The sequence below is a fragment of the Hyla sarda genome, chromosome 4, assembly GCF_029499605.1.
Source record: "Hyla sarda isolate aHylSar1 chromosome 4, aHylSar1.hap1, whole genome shotgun sequence".
In the NCBI taxonomy this organism is placed as follows: domain Eukaryota; kingdom Metazoa; phylum Chordata; class Amphibia; order Anura; family Hylidae; genus Hyla; species Hyla sarda.
Window position 1 is genome coordinate 269668104 of NC_079192.1, and position 14426 is coordinate 269682529.

At 41.5% G+C, this 14426-nt stretch overlaps 1 protein-coding gene across 4 annotated transcripts in view; it reads right to left on the reverse strand.

The window, feature by feature from the left end:
- The window catches only part of FRS2 (fibroblast growth factor receptor substrate 2), a 48163-nt gene that overhangs the window by 9784 nt on the left and 23953 nt on the right, over nt 1-14426 (reverse strand). For 3 of the 4 annotated variants that reach the window (XM_056574160.1, XM_056574161.1, XM_056574162.1), the window contains 3 exons: nt 6592-6692; nt 2815-2906; nt 1860-2046 (listed from right to left, as the gene is read on the reverse strand). In XM_056574160.1, coding sequence (XP_056430135.1) covers nt 1860-2046; nt 2815-2880 — 253 coding nt within the window. In that variant the 5' untranslated portion in view covers nt 2881-2906; nt 6592-6692. Of the gene's footprint in view, nt 1-51; nt 102-1859; nt 2047-2814; nt 2907-6591; nt 6693-14426 lie in introns of those variants that run through there. The other variant, XM_056574163.1, reaches the window with a different exon arrangement.

The following is a 14426-nucleotide window of genomic DNA, read 5'->3' on the forward strand; positions in this document are numbered from 1 at the left end:
TTGATATTGATGTACATTGCCTCTTTGGACAGCAGAGGGAGCCCAACTTACCAGTACCAGCAAAGTCAACCAAGAGAGGTCCCAGCACTGGACTGCTCGTCCTTTTGCAAGCATTAAGTTAAAATTGACATTCATGTTACTGATGGTGTTTTGTGGGGGTAGTAGTGGCTGTGACTTACATGTGGACCAGTGATAAAAAAAAAATTAACATTAAATGTATTTGCTTTTTAAGCAGTGATTTAGTTATTACATAACAGCTCAATGATTTCAGATCAATAGATGTTCCTTAATTCATTCATTTTAAGACTCAGCCCGTAAGCAGATTCAACTAAAGGTGGTCACACAGAGAGCTATAGGTTCTTGACAGACACCAAGAGCAACTGAACAGTATACATTGCTTGCATATATAGAAGACAGGTAGGTGTAAGGCTGCATTCACATCTCGTTTTTGCAATACTGTTCCCGTATCCGGTTTCAGTGTAGAAACCGTATGGAACTGTATGCATAGACATATGCATATGTAGCATCCGGTTGTGTACGTTTTGCACCATTTACGGCTTTTATCTGTTTTTTTCCCGTACACAAAACCGTAGTCTACTACGGTTTTATGTCCGGGTGAAAAACCGCATACAATCCGTATAAGTTTGTTTTTTTAGATGGCGGTCAATGGAAACCGTACAGAACCGTATGTGCATACAGTTCCATCCGGTTTGCACAATACGGTTTTGCAGTTTGCACATGCGCAGTGCACGCCGAAAGTTCCTCCCACAAATAGAACAAGAAGAACTTTAAAGGATAAACATAAAACCGTATCAAATATTTTTTTTCCAAAAAATTAAACAGTATGCAAGTGGACATCTGTTTTCAAACCGTATATGGTTCGGTCCGGTTATAGACATAAGTTTAAAAAACAACAACTTTTTTTCACAAAAAACCTGATACGGGAACCGTATTGCAAAAATGAGATGTGAATGCAGCCTAAGCTCACCCTCGTGCTGGTCTGGATGCCGCCAATGCTTGAATGTAGAAGAAACTGATTGTCCAGCGCAGTGACTCTTCATAACGGTGTAAACTTTATTCACAATAAAACTACACAGAACAGTAGGACATCATTGGAGCAGTGATGCGTTTCGGCCACACAAAATTGCCTTACTCGTATGAGTAAAGCCACTTTGTGGTTTCTGTTGTGTGGTTTTATTGTGAATAAAGTTTACACCCTTATGAAGAGTCACTGTGCTGGACAATCAGTTTCTTCTACATTGTCTTCATATGGTGCCTAACTTTTTGGGTTGTTTTCCATGTTTACTGAGATCATATTTACTGGGCCTTTAATTTTAATTAAAAAACAGTGATTTTAATAAATGCCATCATCCAATGGACAACTGCATGCCGGCTAATCACTGCGCCTTTCTGGGTGTGTTCAAACATTCAGGTGTGAGGTTTTTTTTTTCTCTGCCAATGCTATATATAATCTAGGGAGAAAATACTTCAGTCTTTGGACACTTGATTTAATTTATTAATTTCTACTTAAAGGGTTAGTCCGCTCCCCAGTGTCTGGAACACTGAGTTACTGAACTCTGTTTGCGAACTTTCGTGTTCATGCCCGCCCCCTCATGTGATGTCACGTCCCGCCCCCTAAATGCAAGTCTTCCCATAGACTTTCATTGAGGGGGCAGGACGTGACGTCACGAGGGGGCGGGCGTGAACACTGAAACTCGCACACAGCGTTCAGTAAATCCGTGTTCCAGACGCTGGGGAGCCGAGTAACCGTTTAAATTCTAACAGAACTCTGGAACCATAATAAATGAAATAATACAGCAAATAATAAAAAATTCTAAAGAATTCAAACCATTACTTACCTTGTCCAGTCTGACAGCGTCTCCCACTTTCAAAAGAGAAAAGATTAGAGTCGTATCCATATCGGCGCAGGCAAAGGTAAGGCCATTTAACAGAGTCTCGCTTCCGTGTATACAAAATGAGCTCATTTTCTGTTAGCTCCATTACTCCAGTGCCCAGCTCATTACCATCATCATCCACATTAATAACCTGACGGGAATAAGGAGGAACAAAGCAGCATTAGTCCTGACTCCATTCACTACATGTCAAGCACTGCCTAAAGTCATCTGACAGGGCCAATTATTCATTTTGGTCCAAGATGTGATAAAAAAAAATTCAAAAAGGTAGCATGCATCGCAAAAATGGTACCAATAAAAAGTACAGCTCGTCCAACAAAAAGCCCTCACACAATGCAATAAGACAAAAATAGTTCAAAAAGTTATGGCTGTCGGAACATGGCAACACAAGAGAGAAAAAAGGATTTTGTTGTGAAAAGGAAAAAACACAAAAAGCAATATAAATTTGGTATTGCCCTAATCGTACCAACCTAAAGAATAAAGAGACATTTTAACTGCACAGTGAATGCAATAATAAAAAAAAATAAAAAATTCCAGAAATTTTGCGGATTTTTAACATTTTGGAGTTTTTATCTGTGCTTCAGCTTGGACAAAGCCCTGATTTTATAAAGTCATGATTTCTATAAAAAGGAAATAAAATGTTCTTATGAAGTAAATTAGAAAGGTTAATGTTTTGCCAAGAAGTACATATGAACATATGAAAAGTTTTCGTATCCGACAGTGAACATTTATGTATCTGACATGCAAACATTTATAAAGTCTTGGTTGATGGTCACCTGGTACATGCTATAGTTGTTATGGTGAAAACAACCATTTTATGTACAGTACATCCAAATTTCACGAGTCCGCAAGCTCCAGCTAGTGATGGGAGAAGATTGCAACTTGTAAAAAGTACCATTACCTTAAACTTGTTTTGGTGGTTATCTGGGAAAGTTTCTTTATCTGGACAGCTACAACAGCTTCCCATTGCTTCTTTAGAAGACCATGGGATCACTAGAGAGGAAAAAAGAATATGATTATTATAGATTATGCGCTTAGCTTTTGCATTTATATATTAGATTAAAAAATAAAAATAAAAACACTACGAAAATTCAGTTTCTCACTCTGCATATCTGTCTATCGTAGAGGATCAGCATATTAGTATTTGGAGAGTGGGTGCAAGCTGAGGTCACGAGAGGTGGGCGAAATGTTGCTGCACTTGTGATTGCATAAAGCCACCATTTAATCACAGATTAGAGTGCTGCTGTGTATCAGCTGTATCTATCTAGCCATCAATTTCTATGTATGAGACACCAGATAGCTATCTTTTAATAGGGTAATAACCTGCTTAAACAGCTACTGCAAAAGGAATTGGTGCTGTACAATGGTCATCACCTGTTTTCCCTCTGCTGCTTTGTTCCATATATATTAGTCTCCAACATAACTATATTATTAAAGGGGAATTCCAGGAATTTTTTGATTTTAATATGCTACAGGGGCTGCAAAGTTAGTGTAGTTCACAATATAGTGTCTGTATCTGTCTCTATCGACTGGTCGGTCTCAGATTCTTATGTGATCTTTGCTCTGAATGCTCATTTTTAAACAGCATATGAAATGACTCCTGTCTCGGATATTTCCCAGGATGCAGTGCGGCCAAGACCTGACATCACTAGTCAGGTGATGTCTGCTTCAATGGGTGGAAGAGCTGGAGGCACCCTGATTAGAAAGCACTGACCTTTTTCATTGAATCTAGCTTGTTTGTTGTTCAATGGGTGGGGTGGCGGATGTGTGGGAAGTAGGAAAGTGGAATTTTGGGATTTGTAGTAAAAAAAAAAACTTCAACAGGAAATACTGAGGTTCACAAAAAGAAAGCCACAACTTTATAGTAATCTCACAGACATTTATCCCACAGACAAGTGCAGATCCTTCCTAAGCATGTCCATTACTGTCTGGCAGGTAGGTGCTGAAATCACCTTATGGTGGATAACCCCTTTAAGAATAAGACCAAACGTAGCAGAAATACTATGGATTTTCTGCAGCATATCTAATCCAAATTGGATTTTGGTTCATACTTGTTTTAGATTTTGCGCTGCAGATTCCACAAAATAAACTTAGAATAAAAATCATCATGTTTCAATGTGGATCTGAAACTAAATCGAAAATGCTCGGGATTGACCGCTGATCTTGACTTTCCCGGTAAAGTAGAAAAATCCTCCATAAATCTGCAGTGTTTCAGACAAACGAATATGCTGCAGATTTGTAAACCACATCACAAATCTTGTGTAGATTTTTTTCTGCCGCATATGGATAAGATTTTTGAAATCTCATTTGCTTTGCTGCCACTGTAAAATGCACGATTTCAGTGTGGAAATCCTGCTGCAGCAAATTTGCAGTATTTTTGCTCTAAAAGGGCTGGTTAACGAAGGCAGTTGGGGAGATTATCAGAACCTGTCCAGATCACTTTATTCATTTTTCATAGGCCTTTTCAAAAATGAAAAAAGCGATCTGATTGGTTGCTATGGGCAACTCAGCAATTTATCCCCTGCACAGGTTTTGATTAATCTCCCGCAGTGTCCATATTTCCTATTAGGAAGAGGACAGTATAGAGGGCGGCTCCCTGCTCACAACCCCCCTCTACAAACAAAGAGCTAATCTGCGCCAGTAAATATCTATATGGCTGCCGTGTAAAGCTAGGTTCTCATGGTGGAATGTGGAAATTTTCTGTGCGGACATTCCACTGAAGAACATGCCAGCGCTTAGAAATGCGCCGTTTCATTGACTGCAATGCATTTCAATGCGGAGCCCACATAAAGAATAGACATGACTTCTTTCTGCAGACGCCGGAATAAGAATCTCTGTGCAAAAATTCTGCCATGGGAACAGTGCAGTATAATCCTATTGAAATCAATGCGATTCAGCTGCTGCGTAAAGTCCGTGCGATATTCTTCACAGAAATTCCAGTGTGAGAACATAGCCTTATACTAAATTTTTGGCTGATAAAGGTGAGAAGCCTGGCTTGGTATTTTTGTTTTAATTTATTTAAAAAAAAAAAATTTTTTTGCTGGGACTGGGTGATCAGCTTGATTAGTCTTCTCAGCTTAAAGTTTACCTGTCCTTTGCAAAAACTTCTTGTATGATGTAAATTAAGTTATATTTATAATATACATTGGTTAAAAAAAAAATAAAAGTATACTTTTTGGGTGAAAAAAAAATGCTGTACCTGCAGCTATTGTCTGTGTGGAGACAAAGTACCGTATATCCCGGCGTATAAGACGACTTTTTAACCCCACATTTTCTTCTGAAAAGTCGGGGGTCGTCTTATACGCCGGGTATTGAGGTCCGGCATAGGAATACCTATGATTATCTGCCCGCCCCGGATCCCGTGTGTGGCTGCAGGCGGGGGCCGGCCAGAGCAAGTAAAAACTAATACTGTATACTAAAAACCAGGGTGCCTCCAGCTGTTGTGAAACTACAACTCCCAGCACGGCAAAGGCTGTCCGGGCATGCTGGGAGGTGTAGTTTTACAACAGCTGGAGGCCCCCTGGTTTTTAGTATACAGTATTAGTTTTTACCTGCTCTGGCCGGCCCCCGCCTGCAGCCACACACGGGAGCCGGGCGGGCAGATAATCATAGGTATTCCTATGCCGGACATCCCTGTGTCCCGAAAAATCTTTTCGGGACATAAGGATGTCCGCCGGTCTCTTACCATTCTCCGGCTGCGCGTGTCCTCCTGCGATCCCTCCTTCGGTCCTCCATCTCTATGGTTGTACGCACGGGACGTCAGTGACTTCCTGTGCGTACAACCATAGAGGTGTAGGACCAGGAGGACCGCAGGAGGACGCGCTGGCCGGGGCCTGGTGAGTGACCGGCTGTGCTATCTTAAGTGATCCGGTCACCCTCCCGGGTCCCGGCACCTACTGCTATGGTCCATAGGCCATAGCAGTAGATGGTGACCCGGGCTGGAGGAGCGGTGATCGGAACACTGTGGGGGCAGTACAGACATACAGCCTCCAGCCATACACTGTATATGGCTGGAAGCTGTATGTCTGTTGGGGGGAGCTGGCAACCTAATGTGGGGGGAGCTGGCAACCTAATGTGGTGGGAGCTATACTGCCTACCTAATGTGGGGGGAAATACAAGGTACCGTACATCGCGGTAGGAGTGGTAGTCTTATATGGTGAGTATATCCCAAACTCTCTATTTTAACTGTAAAAGTTGGGGGTCGTCTTACATGCCCAGTCTTATACGCCGGCATATACGGTACAGGAAATGTGGGTCTGACAAGCAGGGCTCTGTGCATGCTTCTGGCTTGTCAATCATCCTCCTGTGTGAGCCCCCGAGCATGTCCCCAGAGCCCGCTAGTGCACAGAGCCCCGCTTGTCCCCAGTGCACAGAGCCCTCCACTCTGCACAGACACACACACAGGTAATTGCTGCAGGGACAAGACAGCATTTTTTCCCCCAAAAAAATATACACATTTTTTAACCAATGTATATTATAAATATACATATAAGGTTTTGTATCTACATTATATAAAAAGTTTTGCAAGTGACAGGTACACTTTAACACTATGAATAAACATGCCTAATGACCATATAAAAAAAAACATCAGAAAACATTGGAAAGATGATCGCAAGATTTATATCCAAAAACCAAATTAGTACTAAGCATCAAGTATAACCGATCACGAGCAACTTACATAGATCTGGCCATTAATCTCCTTAGCCTTTGCTGCAGCATTAGGACGTCAATCTCGTACCATGTTAGCATACCGTTTGACTTCTTAAGCAGCTTTATAACCTACAAAAATAAAGCGAAAACACAAGGAAATCAGAGCCTTGCAGACTGCTTGCTGGCAACATGCTTCACATTAAACATGATCCAAGGAAGCATTTTAGTGGCATGTTCCAAATATCCTCTGCATGTCACTTCCCCGCCATCTCCCTGCCAACCCACACATAAATTCCCAGGCTCTTCAAGTTCCCATAAACCCTATGAGTATGAGGCCCACAGGCCTCCCAAATAATCATTTAACAGGATTCTTTTTTTCTCCTGTAGTAGCATCTCTTGTACAGGTGTAAGATATTTGGTTACAATGCAATACAGAAAAAATATGGTACTCACAAAAATAAATAAGCTGAATCTTTATGAATGGGGAGATTGAGATGTTAAAAAAAATAATAAAAAATAAAGTATAAAGTATAGATTTACAATAAATCAACTAAATCAAAACGAAACTTTGTAAAACTATGCATGAAATCACTCAGCAAGAAAATATTCATCCACCTACACATGAGTAAACATTCCCTGGGACACAGCCTAGAGACACACACTGGTGTGTCTGTTCACTCCGCTTAAAGAGATATTGCACAACACTAGACGTTAGTGTGCATATAGTGTCTCTCTCTCTCTCTCTATATTATATATATATATATATATATATATATATATATATATATATATATATATATATATATATATATAATTTATATATTTTTTACAGACATATATTATATACATACACACAAATCTAAACATACATGTCACACACTGAAATCGCCAAAATTTTATTTGGGTTTAGGTTTCTTGTAGATTATGCACGGCTGTGTATATGTACAAATAAAACACAAAATTCTGCAGCACAGGAATATAGATGACACAATATAAATATAATATATATATATATATATATATATATATATATATATATATATATATACACACATGTAAAATAAGATGCACTTTGAACCTATGGACACCCAAGATTAAATAAATTAATATATATATATATTAATATATTTACCAGGTATTGTTGCCTAGAACGGTCTGTGGGTATTTTACAGCCACTTGGCTTTACTATTACGTACGTCATATGAGTCCGATATATTGCCATTTTTATTAGCACTCATGCAATAATATATTCTGATTATTATTGTGCAATAGACGTGTGGCATTTCTATTACTAGAGATGAGCGAATTTTTGAAAAATTCGATTCGGCCGATACGACAAATAAAAAATAATAAACTATTCGATCCGAATAAATTCTCGGCAAATTTTTATTAGTAATGTATTATAATGATGTGTTTAATAAAGTCTGTGTGTATTTCACTTTTTTTTCCTCAAATTTTTTTTTTACATTTTTTTTGGTAGTACTACTACTCCCAGCATAGAACAGACTGTTCCATGATGGGACTTGTAGTACCTGTGCTAATAGACAGATCACTCCGAATATCTCTCCTGACATCCGCTGCGATAATCTTTTATAATGTATAGATGCGGGCGGCTTTTCTGCATTCTAGATAGGACGATAGCATCGGGTGTCCGGAGTGACACCTGCTGTGATCTGTCCTTAACCGCAGGTACTACTGCTCCCAACATGGAGCACACTCTGCTGGGAGCTGTAGTACCTGCATTAATAGACAGATCGCAGCGGATGTTACTTCTGACACCTGATGCGATCGTCCTGTATAATGTATAGATGCGTGAGACCGGACGCTCTTCTCTGGTCCCACTGTAGTATGAGTATATGCCATATATACCCATTATTCATATTTCCCACAGAGGGCTGTGATTGGTTCCAGCCATCTGGCCAATCACAGCTCTCTGCAGGAAATATGAATCAGTGATGTGAATTCTATTTACATCACTGCCCGGCCGGAGTATAGTGCAGAGATACGGGCACAGGAGAAAGCCGCTCCATCTCTGCAATAGAAAGGACAATCACATTGGATACCTTCTGTGATCTGTCTATTAGTACAGGTACTACAGCTCCCATCATGGAACAGTCTGTTCCATGCAAAGAGTAGTACTACTACCTAAAAAATGTATGAGAAAAAAAGTTAACACATACACACACACTTTATTAAGCACTATTAAAATACATTACTAATTTATTTTTTTTAAAGAATTATAAAAAATATTTCATTTTTACATTTAAATGGCCCCTTTCTATATTTTTATTATTGTTCGCTACATTTATGGTCCCTGCCGCCCACATAAATTGATCCCTGTTTAAAAATTAACTAACATTTTTTTTTTCCTTGGTAGCTTTATAAAATTTTTTTTTTATACACCGAAGAATGGAATCTATATAAGGGTTTTCATAACGGAACATTATAACGGGTCTTTAAAACGGATGAATTTATAGTGTAAAAGGGGCTTAACACCTACACCTCTGCCTACAGACTCCCGCAGCCGGGACTACTACTACTGCCATCATGGAACACTTTCCATGATGGAGTAGTAGTTCCCCGGCTTCGGGAGTCTGCCGCTGGCTGCGGATGCTACATTTGTGGTTGTACTACTACCCCCATCATGGAACAGACTGTTCCCTGATGGGGGTTGTAGTACATGGGCTGAGGGATTGATCGCATCGGGTCTCACTTCTGGTACCCGATGCGCCGCTCCCCCGCGATGTACGGTGTATTTTTACTTTCACTTTTAAATTCCCCGCCGGGAGCCCCGAATGGCTCCTCGGTGCTGGCCATTCAGGGCTTCAGGGTTTTTAAACTACTAATTTGACCCCCAAATGTATACCCACCATGCATATTTATAATAATTCATTGGCCCCAGTGTTTCTAATAATTCATCGGCCCCAGTGTTTTTATAATAATTTATTGGCCCTAGTGTGCTTATCCTTCTTTCCCTTCCCACTGCCTGCTCCTCATCTTCTTGGAGCAGGGCAGCAGCGGGACATGTGGGAAACCTGCAGTGGTGAATGAATGAAGCTGACATGTCCCGCATGTAGGCTTCATTCATTCACCGCCACCGCCCGACATGTCCCATTGCTGCCCTGCTCCTAGCGCACCAGCAATTCTCTGTTGCTCATTTCCAGACATGTTCTGCTGCTGCCCTGCTCCAAGAAGATGAGGTGCAGGCAGTGGGAGGGGAATAAGGATAAGGGCCAATGAATTATTATAAGCACACTGGGACCAATGAATTATTATAAATATGCATGGGGGGGGGGGCATACATTTGGGGGTTAAATAAGTAGTTTCAAAACCCCGCCAGGAGTCCTGAATGGCTCCACGATGGGGTATTTAAAAGTAAAAATACACTGTACATCGCAGGGGAACGGAGCATGCTGCCCGCTCCCCTGTTTAATAACTTCTGTTTGCTTCGGGTCTCAGAAGTGAGACCTGGTGCGATCAATCCCTCAACCCATGTACTACAACCCCCATCATGGAACAGTCTGTTCCATGATGGGGGTAGTAGTCCCCAGCTGCAGGAGGCAGAGGTGTTAGGCCCCTTTCACACTATAAATTCATCCGTTTCAAAGACCCATTAAGAAAACCCTTATGTAGACTCCATTCTTGGGTGTATAAAAAATTATTAAGCCACCAAGAAAAAAAAGTTAATGTTAATTTTTAAACAGATAAATTTATGTGGGCGTCAGGGACCATAAATGTAACAGACAATAAAAATATAGAAAGGGGCCATTTAAATGTAAAAAAAAAATATTTTTTAGGGATGTCCCAATACCGATACTAGTATCAGGGCCGATACCCGGTATTTGCATGGTATCGGGGACTCGTCTAATGTCCCCGATACCAAAGCCGATACCTGGTGGAGTGCTCCGCTGCTTCTCTGACCCGCATCATGCCGCAGCCCTGTTCTGCCGTCCCCTTTACTGCCGCTGCTCTGTTCTGCCGTCTGCATAATGTGGTCTTATGGAGCAGCATGTGATGCCCACGTCACTCCACCTCCTCCCCTGTGCCCAGTGTAACGCTACGGAGGAAGCAGAGTGACGTGTATGTCACATGCTCCTCCATAAGATCACATGATGCAGACAGCAGAACGGAGCAGCAGCAGTAAAGGGAACAGCAGAACAGGGCTGCGGAGCGGCGACAGGCAAGTAAGCAACTACAAATGGGGTCCTCCTGGCAAAAAGGGGGGGTCCTGCTGGCCACAAGGGGGGGGGGGTCCTGCTGGCCACAAGGGGGGCTGATACAAATGTCTGCAACTATCTATACTACTTACAAGGGGATACTACCTACTACTAAAGGCAATCTTACAGCAGAGTCACCTGCACTAACTTGAATTTATAGGTAGATAGTGCAGGTGACCCAGTCTCTACCGCTGCTCACCATGTGGTCATCAGTCTCGCCCCAATACAAATTCCCTGTTCCGTCCAATTGAGAAGAGCGAAATCTTGGCTCATACTACAGCAGCCGCCTCCACTGTACACAACAAGGCCCCACATTTCATACCGTAAGCAGCGCCAGAAACCGCATCACCATGCTGTCAGATTCCCTTTAAAATAAAAGTACTCGTACATGGTATCGGCGAGTACTAGAATTAAAGTATTGGTACTCTTACTCTGCCTTAAAAAAATTGTATCGGGACATCCCTAATATTTTTTATAATAATTTTTTTTTATTAGTAATGTATTTTAATATTGTGTTTAATAAAGTGTGTGTTTCACTTTTTTTCCCCCTCTATTTTTTTAAATTTTTTAGGTAGTACTACTACTGTTCCATGATGGGAGCTGTAGTACCTGTACTAATAGACAGATCACAGCAGGCATCACTCCTGACACCCGATGCGATTGTCCTTTCTATTGCAGAGATGGAGCGGCTTTCTCCTACGCTCGCATCACTGCACTATACTAGAATTCACATCACTCCTTCATATTTCCTGCAGAGAGCTGTGATTGGCCAAATGGCTCCAGCCACTCTCAGCAGGAAATATGAATGATAGGTATATATTAGGGATCGTCCGACTATCGGATTGGCCGATATTCACGATTTTGTTAGTTATCTGTATCGGCATCTAACCTTGCCCGCGACACCCGGGCCCGGAGAACGGTGCTGCTGGCTGCTGTTTTGCATCTCCCACATAGCCATGTCAGCCCTGTAAGAGAACCGCAGTGGCTGCCTGGGAGAGGCGCTTTGAACTCCGGCGTGGCGCTGCTGCGCTTAGACGTGGGGTGATGTGACCCCACGTCTAAGCGGAGCAGCGCCACGTCAGAGTTCAATGTGCCACCGATCAGTGCTCCCGCCACCCTGCTCTCTCGAACAGGGCCCTGCTTGTCCTCAGTGTACAGAGCCCTGCTTTAAAATGCCCAAAATTTAAAATGCATGGAATATCGATATAAGTTATCGGCTATAGGCCTGAAAGTTCACAGGTTATCGGTATCGGCTCTACAAAATCAAAAATCGATCGATCCCTAGTATATATACGGCATATAATTATACTACAGTGGGACCAGAGAAGAGCGGCTGGCCACCCGCATCTATACATTATACAGGACGTTCGCTTCGGAGGTCAGAAGTAACACCCACTGCGTTCTATCTATTAATGCAGGTACTACAGCTCCCAGCAGAGTGTGCTCCATGTTGGGAGCAGTAGTACCTGCAGTTAAGGACCAATCACAGCAGGTGTAACTCCTGACACCCGCTGCGATCATCCTATCGTGAGCGTAGGAGAAAGCTGCTCGCATCTATGCAATTATACAGAACTATCACAGGGGTGTCACTAATGAAGAATCTCGTTATTTCGAATCTAGTCTAAGTTCAGATTCGGTCCACATCTAATTTTTCATGAAATTTGAAACGAATTCGACTTCATCAGATTCGATTCGCTTATCTCGAACTATTACTCTCTTGTATAATAGAAAAATACACACTTATGAGGAGCGTCATTCGGTGATGCCTATTTTCATTAATACGCATCATGGAATATTGTAACTGTAGTGAACCCAGTATAAATATTCCCAGTTGTTAAATAGGACACACTTATTAAAATGTTATGTTTTATACAATAGCTGACAGCTCATGTTAAGGAAGCATATTCAGCCCTTCAAATGGTACAACCTTTCCAAAATTATATAAAGTTGAATTGTGTCCAATCAAAGGGTTTATCCATCTCTTTAAAAGGAGTATTGTAATGCCAACAAAAATCGCACCATAAGACACAGGTTGTGTTCCTACCGGTCAATCGAGGTGCTCCTTGTTCAATCCATCCCAGTACTTCTGGGTCCTGTACGTGTAACCCATCAGGCCTTGCTGCATTCCAACGGCTCACAAGCCCTCTCATCCTCACTCCCCACCCCGTACCTAATAATGTAGTATGCCGCCCCAGATGGTATCTGGGGACCCTGGGTAAACCACTTTGACCCCCCCGTCGGATGATTCCTAGATGACTGTTCATCCTCAGTATGTCTTTGACGTATTATGAATGGCATGCATGCAGGTGATTTGTGGATGTGGCTCTATTCTTTCTTGTACTCACGTCTTTCTTCATACCCTCTTTTGGTGGTTGTGTTGGAGCGCCTGTAGGTACCGCTTTTGGTAGATCTGAGTGCGTGATGCGAGGGAGACTGGCCTTCGGGACAGAAGATTCCTAAACCTTTGGTTTACTACAAGTGCATTTTGTGCTGTAAAGGGGTAAAGACGGAAGGTTTCTTTGTGGGGTGGGTGGGTTTATTGTCTGTATGATGTTTTAAAATGTTTGCAAAATCTTTAATAAAAACTATCTGATAAAAAAAAAAAAAAAAATATATATATATATATATATATATATATATATATATATATATATATATATATATAATAATAATCACTGATTACAAATATGTAGGATATGCCGGGCTGTGAAGATACACAAGCAAGCAACAAGATTTAAAGTCATCAACTACACGTCAAATACTTTCCCCTGAGCTCGACAATAAAAGTAATACTTATTGGAAGGAAAAATATCTATATATTTAAAACTTGGTAAGAAGAGTTGCAATAGATTACATCTTCTATGCCTTATATTCTAAAAGACCACCCTACATTCTTCCCCCAACAGCCCAAGTAACCCTGACAACGTGTGGCTTTTTATATGGGCAGCAAGTCTGTTTAAGAGGTTCCTTGGCAACTGAAATTTCTCCCTCTCTTTTTAAAGTGGGAAAGGTCTTTCTCTTTTACTCCCACACTACTTATGTCAAACTTCAAGCAACATTTGTGCAGGGTGGAGTGAGAGGGACAGAAGGCTCACATCAAAGAGAGATCCCCCTTCTAGAAAGAATGAAGAAGCCAGCCTTGGCATAAAGGAAAAGGATGCTTAGAACTAGCCCGATACAAGAGCACAATGCTGAAAGTAATAGCAAATGCACTGTACATTTATAAGAACCGGTTCTTCCAAAAGAGAGGAGGAACATTACAAATAGGAAGCAAATGCAAGTGTATCATTCATTCCTCAATGTAAAACCCCTATGGTGCAAAAAAGCTAAAACTGGAACAGATTTTGGTCAACTACTTCTCATGACAGATTCTTCCTAATACTCAAATGTTCCAGTAACATGATGGGTTACACCAAGATGAAGGATCTATTCACACATTACATGTATTATTTAAGACCTGGTCTAACCCCACAATATAGAGGACCCTCATTGAAGGGTGTAAACATATCTTGGGTTAAAGGGGTACCCCACCCCTAGACATCTTATCCCCTATCCAAAGGATAGTGGATAAGATATCTGATCGCGGGGGTCACGCCCCCTCCCATAGACTTGCATTGAGGGGACGGGGCGTGAAGTCACACGGGGG